The 27,872-nt window shown below is 38.5% G+C and overlaps 1 protein-coding gene across 1 annotated transcript in view; it reads left to right on the forward strand.

Annotated features, from left to right (window-relative positions):
* ANGPT1 (angiopoietin 1) overlaps positions 1 to 27,872 on the forward strand; it is a 203,668-nt gene that overhangs the window by 76,362 nt on the left and 99,434 nt on the right. Inside the window, exon 2 of the mRNA XM_077808861.1 lies at positions 26,522 to 26,677. Coding sequence (XP_077664987.1) covers positions 26,522 to 26,677 — 156 coding nt within the window. The remainder of the gene's footprint in view (positions 1 to 26,521; positions 26,678 to 27,872) is intronic.

Here is a 27,872-nt window from a genome sequence, read left to right on the forward strand (position 1 = left end):
GTACTCATGAGAGTTAGGAGTCACAATCTGGCCATTGCAGACGCAACACAATTGCAATTGCGTTGATCTTGACAGCATTTCATGAGCATAAACTCTTCTAGAATAAAATTCCTCCAACCTATTAGGCTGCAAGCAGATTTTTTTAAGATCAGGCCTGAAATCTTCTGTTCTAGCTTTTTATTACTTATTATTATATTTGTGTTTTTATTTATTTATTCCTTTATTTCTTAAGAAAATATTTGTGTTGTTGCCAATGCTAAACTTCCACGGTGAGTGTTTTTCTTTAGGTTCTCCTTTGCCCTACTGGCTTTTCCCCAAAGCAATGATGTAATAGAGAATCTTACTAAATGTCTGTCTGTTTTTTAAAGCTTCCCAGCTTCCCAGGCTGTCACTTTTGAGTCTGAGTGGTGGCAGCAGCCATCTTGCTGAAAAAGTGCTGTCATCAGCAGTAAACACGTTTCTATTCTGAGGCAACAGTTTAGTCAGAAGAAATGCTTCTGCGTTTAAAGGAATCAAATATTTTGTTATATTATTAAACATTAAATTTGCCCATAACATGGAAGTTTGTCTAAGGTCTCTGTACATTGCCCACCCTCTACTCAGTGAAAATAATGAAATTACATGTTTAAGTCAAAAGGCTGCTACTGGCTGTAATTCAAGGGGTAGATCCTTAACTTCTGTAAATCAACATAGCTCCATTGACTTCAGCTGAGCTATGCAGATTTATACCACTAACATTTTAATCATCAAATAGTTTCCAGTTTTTTCATGGCACTCCATAACTTTCAAAGGTGGGAGAATACTTGGGTGAGTAAATGTTACAAATATTTTTAAATTTTACAAAAATGTACAATAGATTACAAAATTAAAGAGTAAAATTATTAGCATGAAAACACCAGTTGGAGAATTTCAGGGTGAGCACCTAAGGGTATGTCTACGCTGCACACTAAGCCCAGGTCTGTGGGACCCTGGTTTATGGACTCGGTGTTTCCAAGCTCTTGCCTGAGCATCCACAGTGCATTGTAAACCTGGGTTTACAATTGTTGGCTCTGGGTCTCTCAGAGGTGCCAACATATCCAGACTGCACTGTGCAGATCTTTTGACTTGAATCTGTGGCTTGACCTGTATCAGTGCTGCAAAATGACAATGCTTGGAAGCCAGTCTCAGCGGGAGTCAGGCTTTGACCTCTTCATCCCCAGCAGTGTCCTGAGCCACTCAGGATCTGGATCCTGAGTGCTTGCTCACCTGAGTCAAGCTGAGATGTGTGTAGATGGAAGGGGGTCTTTGGCTCAAACCTGAGCCAGAGCCTGGATTTAGGAAACCTTGTGTATGTCTACACTACACACTATTTGTTAAGTTTCTTCGCCACCAAGGGCTCACTTCTTAGGCCCCACTTCTTCTACCATTAAATACAATCTCTCTCTTGTTCTTGCACCATTATAGTAACTTAATTGTCAAACTCCCTTTTAATGGGAGCAGAATTAGGCCTTTAGTCTCCCTTTGTTCTTGTAATAGAATCTTTGGGCTCTGTTTTTTTAGAATTGAAGGGCCATAGGTTGGCCTCCATCCATACAAGGAGGGTGCTCCCGTTGACATCAGTGGGAATTCTGCATGTGGTTGCAGGATGCTAACTATGTAACTTATTGGCATTAATGGGATTTGCTCTGTAATTCCCAATGCCATGATTGGAGAGTAGATTCTTTTGTTTGGATATTTAATTCAAATAGCATTAAATAACCCGAATCCAAATGTCCCCTAGGAGGCAGGATAAGAAATTGACAAGAGTGAATAAAGTATTTGGTATTCAAAGATACAGTAAAGGCAACATATTTCATGATTATGCACTTAAACAAAAGCTTTTCATTCTCAGTACATTTTTCCATTAAATACAATTTCTGTCTTGTTCTCACACCATTACAATAAATTAATTTTCAAGATAACAAATTGTGCTTTCACTAAGAAGTGACAATGAGATCCCTATATAAAGAGAGATAATGATGTGTTGGAAGATAGTGGGAAACATTTTTGTTTAAACACACAAATTTGGATAGATAACTGGAGAGATAACCAAGGACAGAATGTAAGGGGGAAACTAGAGAGAGACGCTTGTCTTAAAGAAAGGAATCTAAAACAATAATTGTTAATTTCATCAGAGACATTATAAATAGCAGGGGACCAATGATCTCTTGAGTCAAATGCCAGTAAATTCATGCTCTAAATTCAATCAGTATATCTTCTAAATGCAACTGTCCTGGCAGCCAAGAACAGGGGAAAACAGCACACATGCCCACCCAGTTTGGCACAGCCTTCTTTCAAAATTCAAACTAAAACCTCCTAGGTTCAAATAGCCTGCTCAAACCCAAACCCTGTACACATCATCCCAAGGCCTAATCAAGTCCTCCAGCTTGTCCAATGCCTACTCAAGGCCTGCAGCCCATGGAAATCACTGAACGAGTCATGAGAACTCAGGTCTCCATGTGAATTCATCTTCTTTTTGGCACTGGAGGTGTGATGCTATCTAATTCTTAGGAACGGGCTTTACCTGCAATTCTGTGAGGTCTGAAGAATCAGCAACGACCCAATAACTCTGTCTCCATGGAGGACATCTGCTCATGGCTGCTAGGGTATTAGGATAAATTTTTCAAAATCTCCCAAAACACTTTGGAGCCTAAGTGCCTATGCTGTATTTCTTCTTGTACCTTTGAAACCATGTAGGAACTTTACACCTTTGGGGGTGGGAGCACCATGCAGAAATCCAACATATCTGGAATCTCCTTTTTGTAATGAAAATATATTTAATATAATAAGGGACTATAGCATCAAGCCGCATGATGGACAACAGATCAAGGTCCAGTGCATAGGAATCTTATGTCAAAGACATTGATGTTGAATGACAGAGTAACCTACGATGTCCTGATCTGTGGATTACAGTGCTGCAATCCACTAAAGATTTTGACCTACATTTTGTAATCCAATTTGGGGATTTAAACTTATGCCATAATTAACTTTCAGCAGCGTGTCACCTTTTTCATAAGCTACCAACTATTGTGCAGTGTTTCTTAAAAATTGCCTTTTTGCTAGGAAAGAACAGTCAATATTTTTACAGTACTGCTTTGATAGCTGAAAGAAGCCATTAATTTCTAGTGGTCCTGAGAGTATTTTTATTTGGAAGGAAAGGGGATGGAAAGAAAAGTTCAGGCCTGTTTTACATTTAGTGCAGGGTAAAGGAATGTTGAGGAAAATGCATGTTCCACATTTGCTTTAATGACAGATGATCATCTGATATATATGAATTATACAGAAATACAAGAAAAAAAATAAGCAGAAGAAAAACTGTGTATTATCCAGAAAAGCTGTTAGAAAGACAGTTGTTGAAAATGTCTGTGTTTTGTGCTCCAATGGGAAATTCCTATGGGCTTTAGGCTTTCTGCCATCAACAAGCTGCAAAATGTATTACTGATACAGCCTGAAACATTTTACAGTATTATTAGAGATGGTTTCGAATTAGACACTTTCTTTTTTTCAGGTCAAATAAATTATTATTGTGCCAGGAAAAAGGTTTTGATAGTTTTCATTCCAACTGGTAAATTTCTAATACATATTATGGGCAAATGCTGAGCTGATGTATCCTTGATGCACTTTGGCCCCTTTATTTGGTACAGTGGGCAAACTTTTAAAGTTACTTCCAGCTCTGGAGAAAATCCGCATTTCCATGTACAGTATTTGCTAATGGGTAGTAGAGGTGTATAATGAGTTTATGGATTGTTCTGTATGTAGAGAAGATCACATCTCCCATCTGAGCCACATCCTACACTAGTGTAAATTGGCTTAGATCCACAGAATTCAATGGCACTACAAAGATTTACATGAGCGGAGGATCTGGCTCTATCAATAATTTCACAAACCAGCCCTTTGATAACTTGTTCAGCAGTAATTCTGCCATGATGCTGAAGTTGAATGATTTAGCTACAGTCTGGTAGTCTGCTCAGAGTTATTTTCCTCCACATTCAGTATCTGAATCACAGGAAACAAAAGCCCCCCTACACGTTGACTACTGAATGTCTTAAAAAAATTACATGGATATTTTGAATCATAGTGAAATCTTTTACATATGAAATCTAGACACTGATGTCAGTTTGGTTTCCACAGAATAGTCTTATGTTGATAACATAACTTTATAAAAGATCCCACACCAGGAATTACACTATTTGAAAAAAAGAAAGTCTGCAGCTCTTTTTCATAAAATGTTAACTGATAAAGGGCAGTTCATCTGAAATCTGTTTGTACTACCATATCTAGCCTACCCTTTCAATGTCCCTTTTGTGCAGAGAAACTATTTTTTAGTAAAAATAGATGCTGGATCTCTTCAACTGATACGTGTGTGACTCAGTACAGAATGCTGTATATCTTGGAAGGTGGACATTTCTGATGCTGGTTCTCCTGGTCTGAATATGGGTGGGAGTATAGATAGGCTGATATTTCAAAGGAACCAGTAGGAGTTGTGTGCCCAACTCCATTTGAATCTCTCTGGCTAACTTCCTTAGGCTCCTTTGAAAATTCCAGCCACAATAATAAATATGTTTGTGACTGTTTGTTTGTTGCTCTATTCATTCTGGATATCTCCATGAGACGGTATTGTCAAAGATGACTGGAATGCATATGTTGAATGTGAGAACTTGAGATCACAAAATTGCAAGCTGAAGTTTGCATTTTGCTAAATTGATCAGCAAAAATACATGTTTGGGGTCCTCTTCTTATAATCTATCCACTTCTTCTGGTGTCTCATGAGGAATTTAGCTCTTTTGGAAACCTGCACCTAAAAGCTTATCCTTTTTCTTGCTAATTATCCTTTTGCATTCTATGTAAAAGATGTGACCATTTTTTTAGCAAGTTGCTTCTTGTTTGTGATAAGATGTACTGATTAGAATATCTTTTGTGCGAAAGTGGAATATCTCATTCATTCTAATGACAGATAATGGAGACTTTCCTTTAAGTTAAGCAATAGAAGCCTGTTCTTTGGCAAAAAGGTCATGTATTCTATAATCAATGCAATTTAGCTTGCTGCTATAATATATGTCTGTATCTGGAAACTTATTTTTACAACATAACTCACTATCCAACAATAGTTTTCCAGCTTTAGCCCAGCAACTGTATCACTACAGGATTTCAACAATTGTCTCTGAAGCAAGTAATCCAATCATTGTTACTACTGTCTGTGCCCATCAGTGTGTACCAGTGTGAGGATCATACTACTACTGAGTAGGTCCAATAAAAAGAGGGGGAAGGAAATAGTTGAACAAATTAATTAAACATTAAAAAACAGTAATTTAAATGAATATCTTTGCAAAGGAGGTGAATTAAGAGAAATGATTATGACCAGATTTATCATAATGACTCACATCATTTCTCTGTTTAGAAAAGCAAACAGCATGGGCAAAACTCTACCCTCTGTTGCCCTCTTGCATAGCATCAGCAGAACAGAGTAGAGTTTGGTCCCAAGTGTACTTTAGCATTAATTACATGATGATTAAACTAGTTCTGACACATTTTGAAATCATGACAGATGCTGAAAGTTACCGATCGTTTTCAGTGGGTTTCCAGGATGTAAGATAGAAAAGATGTATTATGCCAAATAACACAACATTTAATTATTTTTAGCTGTGATTCAAAAGAAGCAGACAGATTTGTGGTCACCAAAGAAGTATTTGCATCTGTTGTTTATGTTCTGACATCTTACATCAAAGCAAAGCTCTAAACTTTGAGCTTTCCACATTAATAGTGAAACTGTGGAAAAATTATTCAGACTGAAGATAAATGGAGGAAAGAGCCACTGAATATCAAATATATCAGGTGCAAGTATGAAGTTAAGGGATTGTATAGGATAAGGAGATAGGGCTCAATCCTGCAAAGGTGCTGAATGCTCTGGCCCTGATCCAGCAAATCACTTAATCCCATGCTCACCTTTAAGTACATAAATAGTCCCATTGATTTCAATGGGACTACTCATATGCTTAAAGTTAAGCATGTGCTTACGTGCTTTCCTAGATCAGGACCAGAATGTTCAGCACCTAGCAGGATCATATCTAGATACCTAATTCTGCTCTCATTTAAATCCACAAAATCCTGGTGTAACTCCACTTAATGGAGTTACTCTGGAATTATAGTGGTGAGAGTGAGATCAGAAACAGGTCCAAGACCTGAGTCCAGATTATCTCATGGATTTTACCATAGGAGGGGACTTTTTAATTAGTAAATGAAGTCCACCCCCTGAAACACAAAGAGAAGCCACACCAAAATATGGTGGCTCCTCCAAACCCCACGGCTCCATGACGCCAATGGAACCATACTATGAGGGATTCACTAACTAGCTTCCCAGGTTTCCAAGGTAGGTAGATGAGAAGAGAGAGAGAGAACAATGTGCAATTCCCTCCCTTCTGCCACCCTGGATTCCTTGTACTCAATGCCCTTCCCTCCATGGGTCCTGGCTGGCCAAGGCCTCTACTTGCCTCTACTTGCAGTTTGAATAATAGTTCATGCAACCTAGCTGGAGTAGGTAGGACTGTTCACACAACTGTGATTAAAATCTTAGTTGGCCTGATTCCCATTTATACTAATGCCACTTTACACCATTCTGGAGTATAAAGTAGCCTTAAAGTGGATAAAACAACATTTACAGTCACTTCATGGATGCTTTACACTGCTAGAAAGGTGTAAAGCAGTCTTAGTCTACATTAGAATTTGGCTTAATAATTTATAATTTTCCAGTTGCTAGCATTGAAAATAGTAAACTAAATATACCCATCGTTATGAATTACTTTTTGCTCTTTCCTAATTTGAGAGAAACATAATATTCTCCTCCCGCCCCAAAGCTTATTGCAAATGTTTCTGTCTGAATATTAGATTACATCTTTATAGGTTTAGAGGTTCTTAGCTTATTCATACTTAATAATGCAACAGCCTCCACCATCAATTGACACACAAGTAAGAAGCTGTCTCTCCCCACCTCTTATCAAGGATGACTAGCAGATGCTGTTTTTTTCCCAATAAATATAAATTAGTGAAGTTCTACTTGGTCTTTTTTAATAACTCTTTTTCTATGGCTATCTAGAGTCAGAAAAGTTGTATAAAACTGCCTTGTAAAAAATGAAGATGACTAGTAAAGAACAAATCACTTGCTCTGTTTACATTGGTGGGATTTTGCCATTGTCTTCAGTGGGACCAGGATTAGACCTTTTATGCAGAGAAATAAGAAAAAAGAAAGCAATGCATAACTTCATGACTCAAGGAGATTATTAATGGGCTAGAGATCCTTTCACAATCTAGCTCTCCAGTTAAAATCCAAGCCAGGTCAATAGTGGTCAAAAGTCTTTTCCATCTAGTAGGTTTCAGAGTTACAGCCGTGTTAGTCTGTCTTCGCAAAAAGAAAAGGAGTCCTTGTGGCACCTTAGAGACTAACCAGTTTATTTGAGCATGAGCTTTCGTGAACTACAAATAAATTGGTTAGTCTCTAAGGTGCCACAAGTACTCCTTTTCTTTTTCCATCTAGTAGTTATCCGATGGCTGTAATGCAATGAATTGGTGGTCTAACTTCAGTTCACAGAGCACGGTCCTGTGATGAGATATGCAGGGGTGGGCCCTGCATATGTGCATGTGCATTAGCACACATACATGGAGTTCATTGCAGATTGGGCCCATAGGGGAAAATAACCATCATACATGACAGTAATTTTTACCCTTGTTGGCAGTATGAATAGAAATATTAACTACAGAAAGGGCATAGAGCCTGATGCTGCCAATTTAGGATTAAGTGTGGCATATCTGAGGCACACTGACATGGAGTAGATACATAATGCCCAATCATATAAAGTAAACAAAATGAAAATGCTGCAATTTTCCCCTCTTCTCTTTCACATATATCCAGTCTTTGGTGTTTTAACCTACTAAGGACAGTAAGTTTAAAAAAAATTTCCGGACAAAACTATGATTTCTAAGATGATGGCAAAATATGGACTTAAATTCCTATAAAATGTCCAGTTCTGTTCATTGGTGAGCATATTTTCTGAATGAAAATATTGGGTTATTTATTTATGTTGGATAAACTGTACACATTTAATCTTTAAGTTATTTTCATGAACAGATTTCATTTCCCTTAGTTACAGTAGGATCTTGATGTTTTTACTGAACCTGTGGGAACAAATGCGATTTTAAACAAATTTTAAGGTACCAATTTTCATAGTTTATTTGATCCCGGTTTGGGCATATTGAAGTAGAGTGGCAGGCAAGTCTTCAGCAGCAACTGTAGTCTTCTGTGATAGTATTTTAAAAATAGAAATATCTTGTTTCTATTAGAAACAATGACCTCCCCTTTGCATTTTACATATTTACATATGATTTTCTATCCAGTTCTAGAATCATTAGAAAGTTATTATAATGTATAATATAAAATTTAGGACTCATTTTCTTTTCCATGTTTTTTCTTAAAATAACTTTGTAATTATTTAAAATTAACTAAGGTGTCCAAGCAAGAGAAGGTAAAATTTGTGTCATTCTTTGGTCACATTTTATATAAAACTAATTTTTTTTAATTCTTTTTCAATTGACAGTACTTCCTTAAATCAAGCTTTTTAAGTATTCCTTTTGTTGATGTACTAAAAAGCAACTATTCATAGTATCCTAGAAATTAGACATGGACTAGACCTATTAGGTCATTAGTTCATCCCCTGCCAATGCAGGATTAGTCCCTTTAGTATATTCCCAAATTGCCAACTCCACTGGAGCCAATTATATACTGTACATTTATTTTCTAACATTCATCTTGCTCCTTTCCCAATAAAAGCTGTACAGCATATGCAAGAATTCAATAGACTTTAAATAAAAGGGAAATAACATGAAATGCCAAACTTATTAACATTTCAGAGACAGTTTATATTAAAAATCCTTTTTTACTACTCTTGCTCTCCAAAGCATGTGTTAAAAGATGGAGATTAGCAAGAGCCTTTGCAGTAAAGGATTTGAACATTCTTCTTTGTGCTGGTTCGGCTGATCTACCGTATGATTTGAGCCAAGTCTCTGGCTTTGTTAAAAGCATAAATCAAATGTATTCTAGAATTTAGCCATACTTCACATTTGCCACAGGTGGCTTCATTGTTATTAAGATGGGAAATAATATTTAAAGGGGCTGGTTTTATATCTGAACCAAAAACAAAGTACTGAGACATTAAATTCATGTTTGAGACTATTTGCAAACCATGCCAAAACAATATATGGCTAAATAACAAATATCTAGTCTCCTGTCACCACTTATGTGGCATGTTACTCAGGTTGTGTGATTGTTTGTGTATGTGTCATTCCACACAGTGTTAATCATTAGGAAGTCGGCTTTTACCCTATATTTGAAAAAGGAAATCCGAGCTCTCAGGTGTGCTACAATCTGTGGGATGTTCCAGGTTCCTGTTCCACAAGAGAAACAGAGCCAGACTCTTCATCAAGCTAACTTTTAGGCACGAGAAAAGTTCACAGTGACAGGGCTAGGAGCCAAGGGTTCAAATCTCACCTATTCTTCAAAGTGCTGCTTATATTTCCGTGCACTTCACAGCCCTTCTTAGTAGGCAAGGCCCAATTTAGGAGGTGGCCAGGTATCAGTATGAGCTTCCCCGCTCCATTTTATAAATACAGAGACAGAGCTATTGCACAAACTCCGTTCTGGCAGGGCTGGAAATAGAAGTCAAACTGTCTAAATAACAGAATCAAGTCTCTTCCACTCAGTCATATTGCCATTCACATGGAACGTGCCAAATCTATGTGCTTGGTTAGCTCATGTGTAAGCACAGCTCTAACCACCAAACTACACTCCCCTCCCACAGCCAGGAATAGAACCCAGAAATCCTGAACCCCAACAATGCACTACAGTCTTGCAAAAAGACCACTATGATTATGAATTAATTGTATTTAATTTGGTAAGCTGCTAACTTGAATACTCATTAACAGGTCTCTGGAATGGGTGTCAGGAATCCTATAAGGGCTAGGGGAAGAGTAGCTGGATGCTTCTCACTCTCCTCTCTCAAAGAGGGCCAATTGAAATCTGGAGGGAATCCGGACAGGATCTGTGAGGCCTTTTCCTTCTACAGCTCTTGAATTTCGGCTTTCACAAATGCCGGCTGAGTGGTTCCTCAAAAATGTCTGTGTGACATGGGGAGGAGGCCCTGTCCTGTTCCTGGTCATGCAGGCTCACACAAGTGCTCATAACAGCAGCAGAACAGAAAGAAAGAAACGCCACGTCCTCTGATCCCAGAGCTGTAGGCCTAGATAAGGAGCTTCAAGTTTGGGAACATATTTTTGTTACATCTTGAGGTTTGTTATCTGTCTGTCTGTGGCCACGCGATAGAGTCCTCCCTAGAAATGAGGATCTGATTGGCTGACCTTACGTTTTCTTCTTGCTGAACTGCTTCTTCAGCTAACAGTATGTTATCAGCATAATGGTTAAAAAGAAAAAAAAAAAGTCAATTTCTTGCCCTGCTGCTCGGTAGATGTGGTGGCTGCTGTTGGAACGGACCCTGTTTTGGCTGAGAGAAAAAAAAGCCGGGTAATTCCTGCTGCCAGCTGTGTTAAAGGGCTGCCAAGAGAGCTGCAGAGTGTCTAGAGACCGGCCTTAACCCTGACCCAGGATCCAAACACCACTGAACTTTGGGGGAAGTTCAGATACAGTCTGGAACTTTACAGCCCCGGCTCATCTCTATATAATCGTCTCTATAGTCTTCCCTTTTAAAGAAACCCCCTGAATGGTGGACCCTCCAGTCTGTGAATAAATTAAAGAATCCTGCTTGGTAGCATGATTTGCCGCAGATTTGGATCAGGGTAACATTCCATAAACATTCCCGCCACCTTCGTCTTCATGATGGTGAAAGTCATGAACCATTTTGCACGGCATGCAGAAATTTGCCTTTCCCCTCTCCTCACAGCTGGGAATTCATGGAAGGACTTACTTCAGCTGGAACAGAAGCACTTACTGTCTAGCTTCCTTTTCATGTTTATTCCAAATGTAATAATGGTTAAAAATCCCTCTGCAAACATTTGCACTAATGTTAACAGCATCCAGTGTAGGAGAAAATAATCCTGGATAACACGGTAATAGATTTACAGTAGGATGAGAAAACTCATTACCAAATACATTATACTGTAACGGGGAAGATGGGAATTGCAGAGGGTTCACTGTATATTAAAACAATGGCATTCTGATAAGCTTTGAGAAATTATTTGGGCCAGGTTTAGAACAGAAAACTAAAATGCAAATAGTGTAAAAGCATGAAGAAAGAAGTCCTGACCTTACTGAAGTCAGTGGCAAAATTCCTAGTGACTTCCATGGGGCTAAGATTTCACTCCTTGTCTATCTTTCATGTCTTGCTCTGATACAGGGGCCACTGGTTTTCTTTCAACAGATACATTCATAACTAATGTAAGCAGGCTCCCCAAATTTAGAACACACAGAGCTGAAATCACACCTTCCCCTTAATGCAGAGGACTTTGAGCCAGCACAGAAAAGGAACCACAGAACCATATGTCCCTGGCCTATGTCCATTTAGGGCCATGCTCTCTAGTTCTCTCCTCCAACAGCATGGCTCCCTTGGCTCTGGTACATGCACTCCATGTTCTCCTCCAAGAGGTGCTGCAGGCGTAAAGGCGAGTTAATGCTAGTTCCATCAGCAATGACACCAATGTAGATTTTTTCTGGAAAAAGTATTCTCTGTAGAGTGGAGCATGCTGTGTCCAGCAGCTAATCCCTGTCCCTGGAATACCACCTTTAGTCTCTCAGAACCCTGTGGGTCTCATACTCAGGGTCTTCCACTGAGTCTGGAAGCAAGAGGGAACGTGATGAAGGAGACATGGTTTCCTTTTCCAGTTTATGGGCCTTTTCTGAAACACTTTGCTGCTTAGGGTCATCAATAATACGTGGTTTGCAAAAACAAAAGAAAAACTAATATACAGCTTGCCTGGGGTACCTCAGAGGGGACAGAAAGTATTGAGACAATATTCCTTCAAGAGATTTCATGTATCAGCAGTGAAGGGGTTAGCACGCCTTAAAGTTCTAACTACTGGGCATGCATATTACTGCCACCTACTGGGCAGTATGCATAAATATTAGTGAGTATGCAAACTACTGCTTTCATTAGGATTCATGATCACATTCTCTCTCTTTTTGTTTGTTTGTTTGTTTTTTGTTTAGCCAAGAAAGAAGACACAAATGGTTTTAAACCCAATACTAGTGAGCAGTAGACATAGAGATTCTTGTTTAGCTGACATGGCTGTAGCCATAAGAATTTTGGTCCTAATTTCTAGCCCTGGTGTTGAATGTGTGTGGTTTAGCTGATGACCATGACATTTACATTTATGTACTGCATTCACAGATTCAATGAAATCAAAACTAGCAGCTGTTACTCATAAAGAAGCTCAGTGCAACATGGCTATTGTTATAGAAATGAGGCAGAGCCACAGTCCTACATCCAAATACCTAGAACTGTAAGAATATCTGGATGTGATTCTGAACTTTGCTACTCAGGGCATCTATGATTCTGAAGTGTAACAGTGAGCTCCAAGGGCTTTGAATGTTTTCTTTTTATGTAACAGTCCTATTATCTTGAAACAGTGTTTTATGTATTTCCGATTACATTGTAAATGGTTCTGAGTGATTACAAAATGGATTGTCTGGATGAGGTTTTACTTGGCAGTATAAAATAGTTTTATTATTACACACTATCTAGTTTTGGTGTATAGTAAAATTGAAACAGACTGTAGGAGAAGGGTCCAGGAAAGTGAAGCCAATTATAAACGCTAGATGTTTATACAAAGATCCAAGTGAAGGACTGAATTGAAATATTAGTGACCTGTATCATCTTTAACTTTTAGCTCTGTCAAGATGTTGTCACATTAATAATGTCACAGGGACTCTTTTATTCTATATTTGTAAACTGTGTGGCACAATGGGACCCTGAACTTTCTGGAATACAAATAATAAAGGCATCCTCATTATCACTGAGAGATCATTAGAAATGTTGTGAAGATTCAAAAAACAAACATGTAGCATCTAAATAATTGGTTGAGTGAGTTTTGATGACTCGCCTTCTTGCTTACCTAGGAACAGTAGGAAGATGGTTGATGACAGCAAAGCTGTGAACCTATTTCTTTGTTCAGTGGGAAGATGCTCACATTTAGAATGATATTTGGAATAGATTTCACTAAAGAGCTGACAGCTGGATGCCCATAGTCTCCTCTTTCTGCAGCAACACATAGCCAGTGACTATCATAGATCTCAAGTAGGTTTATACAGCTGTTACCCAACAAATCTCCTTATTTCTTATGGTGAGTAATGGTCTGATTGCTATTTTAGAAGCCAATCTGCTGTACATTTAATTAGAATATATTGATGTTTTATGGAGTCATGTCTCAATTTAAGTTTATTTACGATGATTATCTTCCACCTTTTCTTGCTGTGCACAGATCTGGTAAATGAGAGACTGGAATCAATCTTTTTATTTTTCCTGATAAAACCAGATGTTTTCCAACAGTTACATGCCACAAGTGTGTGTGTGTGTGTGTGAGTGAGAGAGAGAGAGAATCTATATCTTTGTGAAACTCTGTATTGATGTTCACAATAGTAACAGGAACCACACATTGGTATCAGTGAGGGGAGGAAAAGACCATTAGCAGTGGGAGACCAGATATGGTATTGAAGCCTAAAAGCTCCGGCTCTCTAGCATGGGATTCCATGTGATGCAAGGTGAATTCCACAGAATAACAGGAGTTCCAGGTAAAATTTTAAGGCTTCTGGACCAATTGTTAAAGTGGGTTGAAATTTGGGGGGAAGTTCTCATCCCCAACAGTCATGGGAAAGGGGAAGATGTTGAGAGAGTGCTGTTCTCCTGAGCCAGGGAGAGGAGGAGGTGACCTCTCCTTCCTTCTCCTGCACTTCAGCCACTGCTCACAGGATTCCCCTGGTACAGTCCTGAGGTACATAAGAGGTTTGTGTGCCTCTCCAATTATATTTTGAGTTTGCAGAACTTACATGAATTCATAGACCTTACTAAAAGGCAAGAAGGAAGGCAGGAAGGAATGAAAACTGCCAAACCAGATTTCTCCTAGTTAAAAGAAAGTCTGTGCTAAGAGTTGGGCATAGATGAAAACGTCCGCTCTCTCACAAGCTTAATGGAGAGCCCACAGAGCCCAGACACAGGGCCATTAGCGCCTTTCAGCATAATACAAATTTCTGTGCCTTTTTGAACCATCATATAGAATTTAATTGAGATGAGAGCTTTTTAAACCTATTGGAGGGTTGTCATTTTCTATTAAACTCTACCAGTTCTATGGAATCCTACTGGTTTCATCCTTATTAAATTCTGTAGCCTTTTCCCTACAAGAATTGGGTGCTTGATATTCTGATTGTGTAGCTCAGCAAACGTCAGGTCTATACCTCCTGATTGCACAGGGATTTTCCAATCCATCAGCCTATACCCGTTGATGTAAGTGTGCGCTTGCTTATTTTATACAAATCTGCAAATCTGACCCAGCAAGTCCAGCAGGTAGAATAAGCTGAATTCACTATATTGATTTCAGCACTTTGAGATTTATATGCATGTTTCTCATTCTAATAGTTATAAATTATATTTGGCTGTATAATTACAATGAAATTCTCTTAACTCGTCAATTGTCACAGACTTCGGAAATAGACTCCACAAAAAAAAAACCCGTTGTTTCTATGGTACTGTGTGTTATAACACTGGGCAAAGAGTTACACACACAGTTTTCATTAAAAGTAAATGAAGCCAGGTCTGGCACTTAGAGGCTAATATAAAAATGTAGAATTTTTGAGAATGAGAAGAAAAAGTACTGTGATTGCCACTAGTATTTAACTTTTTTTATCGTTCTGTGGAAAGCTGAAATTACTAGTTTACTGCCATAGTCATTTCTGGAAGTGTTTAGTTTATTTGTGCCTTAAATTTATAAAGTGATTCCAGCAGAGGTGTATTGAATTTGATACCATTTTCAAATATTTCTCATAGAACTGATGTAAACATTAACATGTATCTAGGATGTTCGACATTAAACGATTTGTGCTTCAAATTGTTGTATCAAAAATTGAGAACCATTAATATGTGCAGGCTTTACAGGACACCAACAAATATTACTATCCACCAATTTTAAGAAACTATAATTAAGGTGTGTTATGTATAAATTCATGAAATTATGTGTGCACATAAATACTGTATGTGAGAATAAATAATCCTTTGCCTAAATGTTCATTGCTGATAATCTGAAGTAGTTCAGCAAACTACCTATGTACCTCCAGGGATTGAACAGAGGCAAGAATTTTACAATCTATGCAGCCTCTACCCATTGCCATATTAGGTGCTAACAGACAAGAAGATCAGTCTTCAATGCTAAGTGAAATTCAAGCAAGTGTTGAGTGAGAAAGAGACTTGCTTACCATAAAATTAAACTGGTGAGCATTATGCAAGGACAAGGAGCATGAGTGAGCAGGGCTCTTTATTAAAGGCCTCTTTCTCTTATGTACTGTAAATAGAAAGTTTTTTCCTGGGCATTAGATTCTGGAGCCTACCAACCAACCCACACTTACTGAGCAGAGGAGAGCTCAGTTGCCTACAAATACTTTGGCTGCTGTGATATTTCCTAGCTTGTTTAGGGCTTTGCCACAGGGAAGCGGAAACATGGTGTGCTGTCCCAGGAGCAGACTATGAATCACATTGTGACTCTGAATCACACTCTGTTCCCCCATGTGAAAAAAAAGTTATCTGTACCAACACTATGCCTGGCAAAGATAACTTCCCCTGATATGCCAGCTCTGCTGTCCTGCCTGACACATTTGGGTTGGCAGGGGACACAACCCCAAAATGTTTCGACGCTTTTCAGATCATTGTGGACCAGTGGGGATGTCACACACCTGCATGGCTCCATAGTAAGGATAAGAACTCCATCTCTGGCAACCCAGTGGCATTAGTGAACTGAATTTGTTCGTGTACTGTGGTGAATGGTATGAACCAACATTACTTTTGCTTTGAAAATTACAAATGATTAATCATAGAAACACATTCAAGAATGAACTATAGGCTGTAACTATGGCATGGAGATGGGGCTGTGTCTGGTTGGGGTGCATTCTGTTCACACATTCCTACATTACACTAGCGTTCCAGTATTTGTACGATGGGACTTGTGCAATTAAGCTTCTTTCATATTTATACTTCAGCAAGTACTCAAAACTGAGGCTGTAGTCTGCTGGTGATCATCACCACTTATTATTGGTATTGTGGTAATGTCTAGGGGCTCCAGCTGAGTTTGGGGTCCTGTTGAGCAAGGCACTGTACAAATGTACAGGAAGACAAATCTTTGTCCGAAGGAGGTTGCAGTCTAAATAGTCAAAACAGGCAAAAGGGTAGCAGAAAGGGAGCATTATTCTCTCCATTCTATAGACGGGGATCTCAAGCACAGATTATTTCAGAGCCTGATCCAAAGTCCATTGAAGACAATGGAAAAACTCCCATTGGCTTCAGTAGAGTTTGGATCAGGCCCAAAGTGACTTGCCCATCACATAGGAAGACTGTGGCAGAGCCAGGAATTGAACCCAAATCTGAATCTTAGTACAGTGCCTTACTTACAGGCTAGCCTCCTTTGGCTATGTCTAAGCTATGAGCTAGGCATGTGAATCCCCTGCTCGTGTACACAAAGTCATGTTTGCTGTCATTGAGCTAGCACAAGTATAAGTAGCCACAGTAGCACAGGTAGTGGCCGTGGAGGCACGGCTGATCTGTGCTGAGCACAAACCTACCTGAAACCACATGAGGAGTATGTACTCGGCACAGCTCAGCCGAACCTTGCTCTCATGACCTCTGCTACCGTGCCTACTATGTACACTCATGCGAGCTTGACGACAGCTAGCATGAGTGTGTGTACACGAGCAGGGAAATCAAACCCCTAGCTCAGAGTGTAAGCATAGCCTCTGAAAGTGTTTGCAAACATCCCTTTGGATGTCAACAAGGCACTTAGATGCCATGGTAATCGGCCTGGCATAAGAACCGGAACAGAATAAAAACAGCAGCAGCAAAAACTGGTGATGCTATGTTAGCAAGTACAACATAAACTACCATCAACCAAAAGTTACATATGGTAGTCCAATCAATGCTAAAATTCTCCCTGGTTCAATTGAAGTTTAGATATAAGTTAATAATGTTGTATGGCAGCCAAAACAACATACGCACCTTGGGACTGCATATTCCACAGGCCTCACATAGTGAAGCAAGGAGGCGATTTCATCTGGACTAACCTGGTAGTAAGCACTACATTCAGCAGCAAGCATTTGCAGGATCAGGACCTAAGGTATTCAATATTCATTTATGTGGAATTCATTCCAGAATAAGTCACTTTCAAAAAACTATTCTTGCCATATATTTTGAATATCTTTGCCAAAGGGAACTGGTTCTTTGTTGTAGTGGATAAATACTGTGTGAAATAAAACAACTGTTCTTCTTATTTATTCAGGGTGAGATGTTAGGCATGTTGCCTCATCTACACTTAATGCCTCCCACTTCTTCGTACACTAGTGATGGGTCATACTTGCAGCCAACTGTATAATCAGAGATGAGCTGTGTTTATATAATTAAGTGGTTTGGAACGTCAGATGAAGAAAAATACAGTTGGCCCTCAAGCAGAATTTGTAAAGGTTAATATTAAACTGGAAATTTCTTTAAACCATAAATTCACTAATGGCAGGATAAATATGAACATGTTGTTCTGGTTTCTTTTTTTAATAAATGGCTCCCATACGGGACCATTTCATCACGTCTGACATGATTCTCAATTATGCTGCTCATTGATTTTATTACACTTTAATGATAAATAAATAAGAGATGCAATATTCTAATAAAGGTCATTGAAACTAGCCCTTTTAGCGTTTCATATGCTGCTTGTAATAACCGCAGTTAATCATAATTTAGAAATAGCAAGTAGTCTCCCAGTTTTCTAGGTATTAGCCCAAAAGCAAGGAGGCTTTCTGGGTGTATTTCCCTTCTCCAATACAGGGCCTAAATAATTGGGTACCTACCGAAGATGTCCAAATTCCTTCGAGACTTACACAGAAAAGATAAGATTGAATCATCAAACTGGTACAGACCAATACTCCATCTAGTTCAATGGCCTGTCCTTGGACGTGCCAGATGCTTTGAGAGGAAGTGAAACTCAACCTACCCAAACCCATAAAGTATCCAATTATTATACCATAGGGTGAACCAAGCTGGGGATCTGCTCATATCCTGAAACAAGAGGATTGAAATTCCCTCATAACTTTATCCTGGCTAGCATTACTAGAGATGCTGTTAAGACACTGAAGTCTAATGCTTAAATAAAAAGCACAAAGGGTCATATTACAATACTTTTACTCGCTTTGAGTAGTACTTTTCATGAATACTGACTTCAGTGGGGTACTCTTCGGTGTGAGTAAAGTTATCATGATCTGACCCCAATGCATTGGATCAATAACATTCTGCAGCAGAAAGTTTTACCCATTAGTCTTGTGTATTGTATAAAACAGTATCCTTTTATCCACTTAATATTTGTTGTGTTTTCAGTGCATTGAGAGTTCTCTTCTTGTATTACATACAAGAGAGTAAATAAAGGCTCCTTATTGTCTTCTCCATGGCAATTTTTGGGGGCAAAATACTTTTGGTGTCAAATTTACCAGATTTGTTCTTAGTCTAAAGATGGTTTTATTGTGGTTTTACTGTGGAAATTTTTGTTTTGAACTTTGAAACTCTGAACTTTGGACTGAAATAAATAAAAAATGACCAAACAGAGCAATTTATCTGGGCCTTAAAAAAATGGATTGTTTTGCATGATTTTTTTTCTTTCATAACAAAAGTTTTACTTAGTTCAAACTTACTATGGATTTAAGTTAGTTCTCCATGAGGACAAGTGCCTTTAATATATTGGAAGTCATCTGGCTCAGAAATAACAAAGCAATATGTGTTTGAAAATCACATATTGCAAATGCAGCTGTGTTTATTGCAGTGATTACTTATTAAAATAAACACAAAGTGATTATTTGTACATGTGATCCCATATACATATGAAAATATTCAGACAAATGCACTCAGTGGGTTTATTTAAATCTCACATTAGAGATACAAATCAAACATGTGATGAAGCACCACTCTTTTTTTTGGTAAACTAATTGTAATTCTACATTAATGCAATAGTATGAGGGTGATTTTAAACATACATAATGCCAAGGACTTAGTCCTTCCTAGGAGCAAGTGCCCTTGATACATATGAAGACACTAGGCTTAGAAATAACAAAGTTATGAATGGTTCCATTCCGAAGTGTATTGATTTAAATTTGCAGTGGCATGGATATTCAAGCACACTTCATGCATTTATTTAAATCTTAACATAAAGATATAGCCACACTGGGCCAGATGCTCAGCTGGTGTATACCATGCTCCACTAAAGGCAAGGTAGTGACATAATTTACATTGGCTGAAGTAGCGAGTCCATTTATTTGAATAGGTAAATGTCAGTTGTTCATTTTTTTCTCATAGAATATCATTTGGAAAACTACATTATTGTAGACTAGGGTTACGTTTTTAAATGCACAAAAGTGAGGTAATTTGAAGTGATGGTTCTCTCAACAGTATTACACATATTTATTAAGGTATTAGAGCGAATAGCAATGCAAAATAATACATGGCTTGAGTACCTTAAGAATAATCTAATATCATGAAAGAATAACTCACACAATCCAACAAGGCTTACTTTTATTATTACCTTAATAAAGACTTTGAACTCTGGGTATATTACAGTCAATAGAAGTCAAAAGTAAATAGAGTTTCTATAGCCAAACCTCTCCCAAAGCAGGAGTTTGGCTATAGTTAGAGTTACTGATTGATTGGAGTAGTTCTTTTTCTGAAATCCTGGAACTCAAAACCACAAACACTTAGGTAATGTTTCATAATCAACCATTCCTTTCTAGTACTATGCACACTATATATCCCAGTCGTCCTTTCTTAGAGTCTAATGTGCATATTAGGCCATTCATAATTTAGTCCCAACAGCAATAAATACATTGGAGTATAGTTAGTGTGCATCTCCTTCTTGCACTTTAAACTAGGGCCTGATCGTCAAATGCTTTCTTCCTCATATGGAACTTTCCCTGCTTCATCTCCATCCCCTCAATGGACACCACAGTGAGTCCAGAAGGGGGCGCATAGGAAAGGAATGAGAACTAATTGTTCTCTGTGATCATCACTTGCTGACCCCACAGATTTCCCATCACTTGCTGACCCCACAGTGGATACCTCAGAAGAAGTCAGTGGTGCATGAAGGATCATTAACTATTTTTATATGCCCTCCATGGAGAACCTGCAGTGGGATGGAATGAATAGCAGGATGCGTTCTGCTCTATGCATCAAGCTGGTCCCTTCCATGTGGATCTGCCACACTGAATAGTCTCATCGCCAGTGAACTCCAAACCTCTTACTCTTGAGGGGATACTTTGCAAAGAAATGCATTGGAAACCTCAGGACACTTTCCTGTCTTTGGTACATGGTAACTGCCATCCCTGCCTTTCTGATATACATATGACCAAGGTTCCATTTCTCAGTTTTAAATTCCTTCCCCAACCCGTACAGTTCTAAAAAAGCTTTGAATACTTCAGCCCATTAAATTCTACAGGTCTCTAAATTTTATCTTTCATGTTCTCCCATCTCACTTTTGAAGTGATCCAGATAAGCAGGGTAGTGATTGTAAGCTTATCATTAATGCATGTTCTTCATTATACTCTCTGAAATTCTGTGTAGTGCCTGGTTAGTGGCAGTAATTTGTTACATTAACCTGCATTCTCATACACAGGCACTGTGTGAATATAACATCATTGGGATACCACAGCAGTCCTTACAATATAATTAGTATGAGTAAACTACAATAAATAGTCCCATGATCAAAGCAAGAGAAAAATCTCTCTTTTTATTTATGTCATCTGCCAGAAGTTATGATCGTTTACTTATGTCCGAAGTTACTGTTTCCATTTTAATATTCCTATTAGTATTTGGATGGTTTCTATGAAGACTATTCAATAAACATTATACAGTAAAAGTTAGATAGTCCTAATGCAAAATCCTCTGGAATTTTTATTAAACAATTATGCTGAACTTCCTGACAGTTTTATTTCTGAGAAAGTTACAACCTTATTATGCATCCAAGTGAGTAATCCCACATTGCTGAAAATTCCTATAACAATTTAGTGAGTAGTACTGAAAGCAGATGCAGATGAATTAATAGAAAGAGTAACCATTCTGGTAATAAAGAGATATTCCAGGAAAGAAGGATATAGCAAAAAAAGAAAAAAAGCTGCATTTATTTTTTAAGACACAGGGCAACTTAAATAAAAAGTGTAAAGCGGCAGTGTGCAAACAAGGAAATATTAGAGAAATAAAGAGCGCATAGAGTATCTTGACCTGCTAAAATGATTCTTTCATGCATGTGTTATTTATGTATTTGAAGCTTAATGGAGAATCTTTATGGAGAATGCTGTTAAGTTAAATGTGTGATTAAGTAGTTCTTGAAGAGTATTAAACCCCAAATGGTTGAAGTTTGTTTGCTTTTCTGAATGTGATTTTGTGTGTCACTTGCTATAAATCCATTCAGATGGTGTTTCGTGTAAGTATCCCTTTAATCAGCTGCTAACTAATAGCTGCTATTCCTCTTAGTCAATAATAGATACATGGTCCGATCCAAAATTCCCAGAGACAGCAAAACAACTTCAATGGGCATTGGATCAGGCCCATAGTGTTTGACGTGAATAAATCTAATTAATTCTGGTTTTCAGTAATAAAAATAATGGGTGAAATCCTGGCCCTTTTGAAGTCAATGGGAGTTCTGCCAGTGATTTCAGTGGGACCAGGATTGTAGTTAATCAGCAAGCTAAAAGAAATGGGAGAAAGTGGGACGGGAATTATCCTTCAGGGCAGGCTGATTCTTTTTATGACCAAATTACTGTAATGCTAGATTCCTCCTTTCCTAATCTCAGCAAACAGTTCCTAACAATCCAAGGGCTGAGATATGTTCACAAAACTACTGTTGAGTTGTCTTGAATAACAAACATTTTTTAAAAGATGAAGTCTTTTTGTGGCTAATTCCTGAACAGGAAAAACAGCTGTATACATTCAATATGTCATTGCTGCAATAATTTACCTGGCTGTAGTCAATTTTCACTCCCATAAGGGCCAAGTTCCCCATTTCAAGTTTAGCTCTTCATATAGTTTGTGCAAACAGTTTATTTATTCAGCAATATAAACAGTGCTGCCAACTCTCATGATTTTGCCTTGTATTGCCACAGTTGATGTTTTTCTCAAAGTCCTGTCTCCTGGAGTCAGATGAATATATGATACTCTCTGCTTCCCTTTAAAAAAAATTTTCACCATCAGAATGTGGAGAAGAGCTTGAAAACATGACCCTAAAAAGCCATAAAAATTCAGAAACCAGAAGACAGATTAAAAAGAATACTGCATTTATTTATTTTTTTAACCCTGATTTTAAGCCAGACTTCTGATTTGTGTGTGTTTGTGTGGCCTGACTCTGGATTTTTTGAATACGTAGGGTGAGCAATAGTGTATAAACTATACACAGTTTAATGAATGCAGGGAGCAACCAATGAACACCCTGTTCAGCCTGTTCTTGTTTATAGTGACTGTCAAATAAAGATTCTGTGATGTACTGAAGAATTCTTCATTTAAACAACCCTTTCCCAACCCCCTTCACAGGGTTTTCGAAGATTTTTTTCCTCACAACAGCTTTTCCATCTTCTCTATTCATTGGACTGTGACCCTCACAACAATTTTAGATGCCTAGTTCCAGCTCTGCTCTCCCAGCAGCTGTAGAAACCTGGTCTCCCAACTTGTCTCTTGGAGGAGGTCAACACTGAAGGAAATTTCTGTTGTGGTAGCATCCCATTATAACTTGTACTGTAACTTCCCTGTGTTAGAACTCATCACCTGAGAATCCTCCCTTTCAGTCAGGAAGTGGAGGAAAGGAAGGAAGTTGGACACCCTATTTAGGGGCCCAATGTTTCAGATGCGTCTCATTCCAGTGGCATTTTCATGTGGAATATTTACAACCATTCTGTCAGGGGACAGGTTGGAGAGAAGTAAATGTACTGGTTAAAGAAAGCCAAACAGGAGCAAGAGCCTGGCTAAAAACACAATGGCCCTGGCTCATGTGCTGCATAAGATGTACCTTCAAAATATTTCTGAACATAAAGCTCTGTGTAAAATAATCATGGCCCACTAAAACCATCTTTGGACTAGCTCAAAATCTTTAGCCTCTACAGTGTCCTAGTTGTGACGAGAACAAACTCATTCTGGTAATGGATACCTGGAACCTTCCATTGCAAACACACACACATGAATTGTGCCTCTGTTATTAATCACTTATCAGATTATTCAGTGGTAAAACTATAAATATTTTGACCATTACACTCAAACGCTCTATTAATACCCAAATCAAAGGGGCAACTTGGCAGCTCAGGGAAACATTTTTGTGGGCTGGGATTCTGAGACATCTACTTTACAACTCTGTCAGGCTGAGTGCTCAGCACTTTTCCAGGCTGAAAAATCAGATCTTAATCATTCTTACTCATAAAATATTTAATCTTGAGGTAGCAATCTTTTTCTGTAAACATGTTAAGATCAGTAGGAGATGTATGTGGACAATCAAATTTGTTGCAAATCTTTTCTGAGCTCAGCTGATGTAGCTCATCAGAATGTGTTTAACAGTTATCCATCTCCACAGGAATGTTTATAGATAAGATGAAAGCAGCCCTGCTTATTAATCACACATTGTATGTTTGACTCCTGCTCCCTTCCCCAGTCTCTAAATCAACTACATCTGGTTCTTACAGCTTAGCTGTGCAGCTTACCTTTCACAATGAAACATGCTCACTGCTACGGAAGCAGGTCCAATTTGATTAAAAATGAATTACTGAGTCAAATAGTCGTGACTAAGATCTGGGCATCAGCTAACCATAAATATGATCAGTTATAGAAAAAATCACTGATGGGTGTAAAAGAAACCCCAACGGGTTCAATTGTCATGGTTCCATTGACTTCAATGGAGATGCATCTATCTATACCAGCTGGATCCAGGCCAGTGCATTTTCATGTTAATACTCTATAGAAGACATTAAACAAGATGTTAGTAGAATGCCTATATACGTCAGAAATAAAGTCAGCATTTTCTAGTGTGGCACTGTCTTTGTTGTGTGTTATGGCAGGGCCCGGGTCTAAGCAGCTAGAAAGAACAATCCAGGCCCGACTAAAAATAACAAACAAAACCAAACCAACCAGTCTTTGGGGTTTCCAGTTTATTTAGACGGTCCTTGTTCAAACAGATTACACAGCCAGCAACAACTCTGGCCACATCCCCTTCATTCAGTTCAACAGTCTGTAAACTGTACACAAACAATATCAAAGCAACAACAACAGACAATAACAATGAAGTGGCCCATGTCTTCAAAAATCCCTGTTCTGGGTTCTGGTCCACAATACCCACCTTTCTCTCTCATTAACATGGCCCAGCTCCTTTTTTAAGCTTATGAGCCTGGCTAGAGTCAGCTGCTTTCCCCACTGAGACTTTGAGATCCTCAGCTGGGATTTAACCCAGTGAAACCACATTGCTGACTGGCTTGGGGCCTGGGACCAAGCAGCATCCCTTCCAGGAGATTTTGAGCAACATATGCACTTCTATACATGTACAGGGCTTGATTTCTCCCCTGTAGTGAGCTCTGTTCAGGGCACGGGCCATTTTGGAGCCATTTACAGCCCCTGCCTCTCCACCACAACTGCTCCAGCATCAGCATAACTTAGAGCAATTTAGGGGCTGCTTTCTCTTATTCCAGTTAATTATGGCACCTAAGGGATGGTAGGCCAGCTGAGAATTGGGAGACTAGAACTGCATACTCCACATGCCTCTTTCCCCCTATAATATGCCCCCTCTGCTGGGATCAAGGGGAAGAACTGAGAGCTAAGAACTGAGAGCTCCCTCATGATAGGGAAATTCTCATCTAGGCACTGGACCAGACTTCAGTGCTTTTATACTTCTTGCGAGACATAAAGTGGCTCAAAGAGGGGACAACAACCAAGTCCCTTCTCCCATGCATACGTAAGAAACTTGCAGTGCTTTAAAGCCCTATGTACTGTCATTTAGATCCGGTTAGGTGTTGTTGCATATCTATACAATTACAATAGATTCTAAAAAATAAATTAATCTATTAAAGGTTGCACAAGAGATGCACATCCGCAATAGCTGTTAATACTCTGTGGCTATTGTTTGTAACAAACAATTGTTTTGCAACAGCTCATAAAATCATTAGACTGGTCACCTATAAATGTAGCATTCACATGTACTTCATGAATCACTAATATTAATCTCTTATTAACTTCAGCAATTGTCAGTCTTCAATCAAATGTGGTGTTAATTATCAGCATGTCTTCATTTAACATGCGGACAACTCTAAAATAAATTCATTTTTATTTGGGAGGCCTTGAGCGACAGTGAAAGTGTATTGAAGTAATCCACAAGGCCCCCTGCTTCTCTGATCACTCCTTGACTCCAGTGTCTCCTATCGCCATCCTCTGCTCTTTGAAGTTCCCCCTTAAAACACTCTCCTGTCCTGAGCCCTCTAAACCCTAGTCTTTCTGTCAAAGATGTGTTAACAAAACAGATACACATGCACATTTTAAAAATCCTGGAGCTAACCAAACGCATGCTGAATGTCACTGCTTAATTACTTTTCATAGTGCCCTACTCTCCCGATCCTCTTTCCAGTCATTATCTATTTAGACTGTGAGCTTTTCAGGACAGGAACCATGTTGTCTAGAGTTTCACATACTTTTGGCTCTATGTAAATGATAATAATATTGTTACGTGTTATATTGCAAGAAGAACATGTGGTAGCATTGGTAGTCATTGAGGCAATATGTAGGCTATTTAAAAAAAGATTAGAAAAAGATAGGAGCTTATTCACACCATCTGATTTTTGCATATGAATTGACATGTTCTTTGTCACTTTGCAAGTTGTGTGTGATTGTTTGCAAGGCAAATTGCAACAAACTCCTGTTTCTGTAAAGGAAGGATTGAACCCTAAAGAACCACTCTAGTGAGGTGATAGATGGGCTCAACACAGGGGTAACCGGGTGTGGTTTAGAGTCTGTGGTATGGAGGAGGCCAGACTAGATGATCTAGTTGTCCTTTCAGGCCATGAACACAATGACAACTGGCCCTATTATGTTACAGATTTTATCTCCCATTGACTTCAGAAGAAGTGCCATGCACAGAATGATGGGAAGGGATGGCCTCGGTGAGAGATCTGAAACTTCTTCTTACAATAGGATTTCTAGCTAATCATTACAAGTGTGCACAACTGATACCTTTTCCTTAAAATGCCCTTGTTGTTACCTTTTCTCTTTCACAGCTCGAGAACTACATTGTGGAAAATATGAAGTTGGAGATGGCCCAGATACAGCAGAGTGCAGTTCAGAACCACACAGCCACCATGCTTGAGATAGGAACCAGTCTCCTAAGTCAGACGGCAGAGCAGACGAGAAAACTCACAGATGTTGAAACCCAGGTCAGTCCCGAGGGCCATATTCTAAGAATTTACGGTGGAGAACCTTCCCCACCACCTCCTTTTACCACATCATCACAAAGTAGATTTCAACACTTTCTGTTTATTGGTAGCAACAGCAATGATGATTGATTCTTGTTATGTATTTTTCTTTATACTTAATGAGGATTGGTTGGTATATTTAGCTTTTTTATGTGTTTGTCAGGCTGGATTGACCAAAAAACTAACAAGCATTTGCTTTCAAATAAACAGCCCAGCTACCAACAGTGAATGATACAAGTGTCAAGCTAAATAAATAATTTTAGGTTAAAATACCTCCTTTGATCTACGTTATTACTTGCCACTTTATTTTGAGAAATGTTATTTATTTTCTCTGACATGTTTCCAGACATTTGAAAAGTATTGTACATGTGGAGTTTTTTACAGGTCCAAGAGAGAGGGACAAACATTCATGCATTTGTCAAGTGCTATGTAGTTGTACAATTTGTTATTCTACAAAGTTTTACAACGTGGCATGAATATAAGACCATTTCAAAGAACAGTTTACAGAGGGCTCCCCCCACCCCCCATGGTATTGAGTATTAATAACTTCAATGCAAACTAGTGGACAAATGTGCTGTTCTTATAACCAGCAATTTATCCAGAATACCGTATCAGCTGAGGTCTAATGCTTATCATAGGGCAGTATATACTAATTCTTTTCTTTTGACTTTTCTATCAGTTTACAGTTCACATTACATTATTTTTTCTTTCTCCAAGGACTTCCCCTTGCAATTTGTAGTCTGTGGTATCTTTGACAGTTGCAATGAATTCAAACTGTTTATTTATAACAAATGTATTCATGTGTTGTATTTATTTGGTTTGTTGTAGCAAACTGTTTGAGATAGATCATACTGTTTGCACTCAAGTCCTGACCCAAGTTTACAATATCATTCCCAAATTATTACATAATCACATTACAATATAAAGAAGAACAATAGCAATTACCAAAGGGAGGACACTTAATTTACTCTAGCTAGAGATGATATGCACATGGTGATGACAAAACAGTCTTACTCAGCTGCTTTTTTCATACATTGGTTAATAAAAGTCACCTTCTCAAATGACCTTAGCTTTTATGTAACGGAGTATAGATTCATGAAAATGTTGGAGCAAATCTGTTCTGTTGCATATAGCGTTACACATAGCAGTCTAGTAT

Source organism: Eretmochelys imbricata, chromosome 2 (genome assembly GCF_965152235.1).
Source record: "Eretmochelys imbricata isolate rEreImb1 chromosome 2, rEreImb1.hap1, whole genome shotgun sequence".
Lineage (NCBI taxonomy): Eukaryota > Metazoa > Chordata > Testudines > Cheloniidae > Eretmochelys > Eretmochelys imbricata.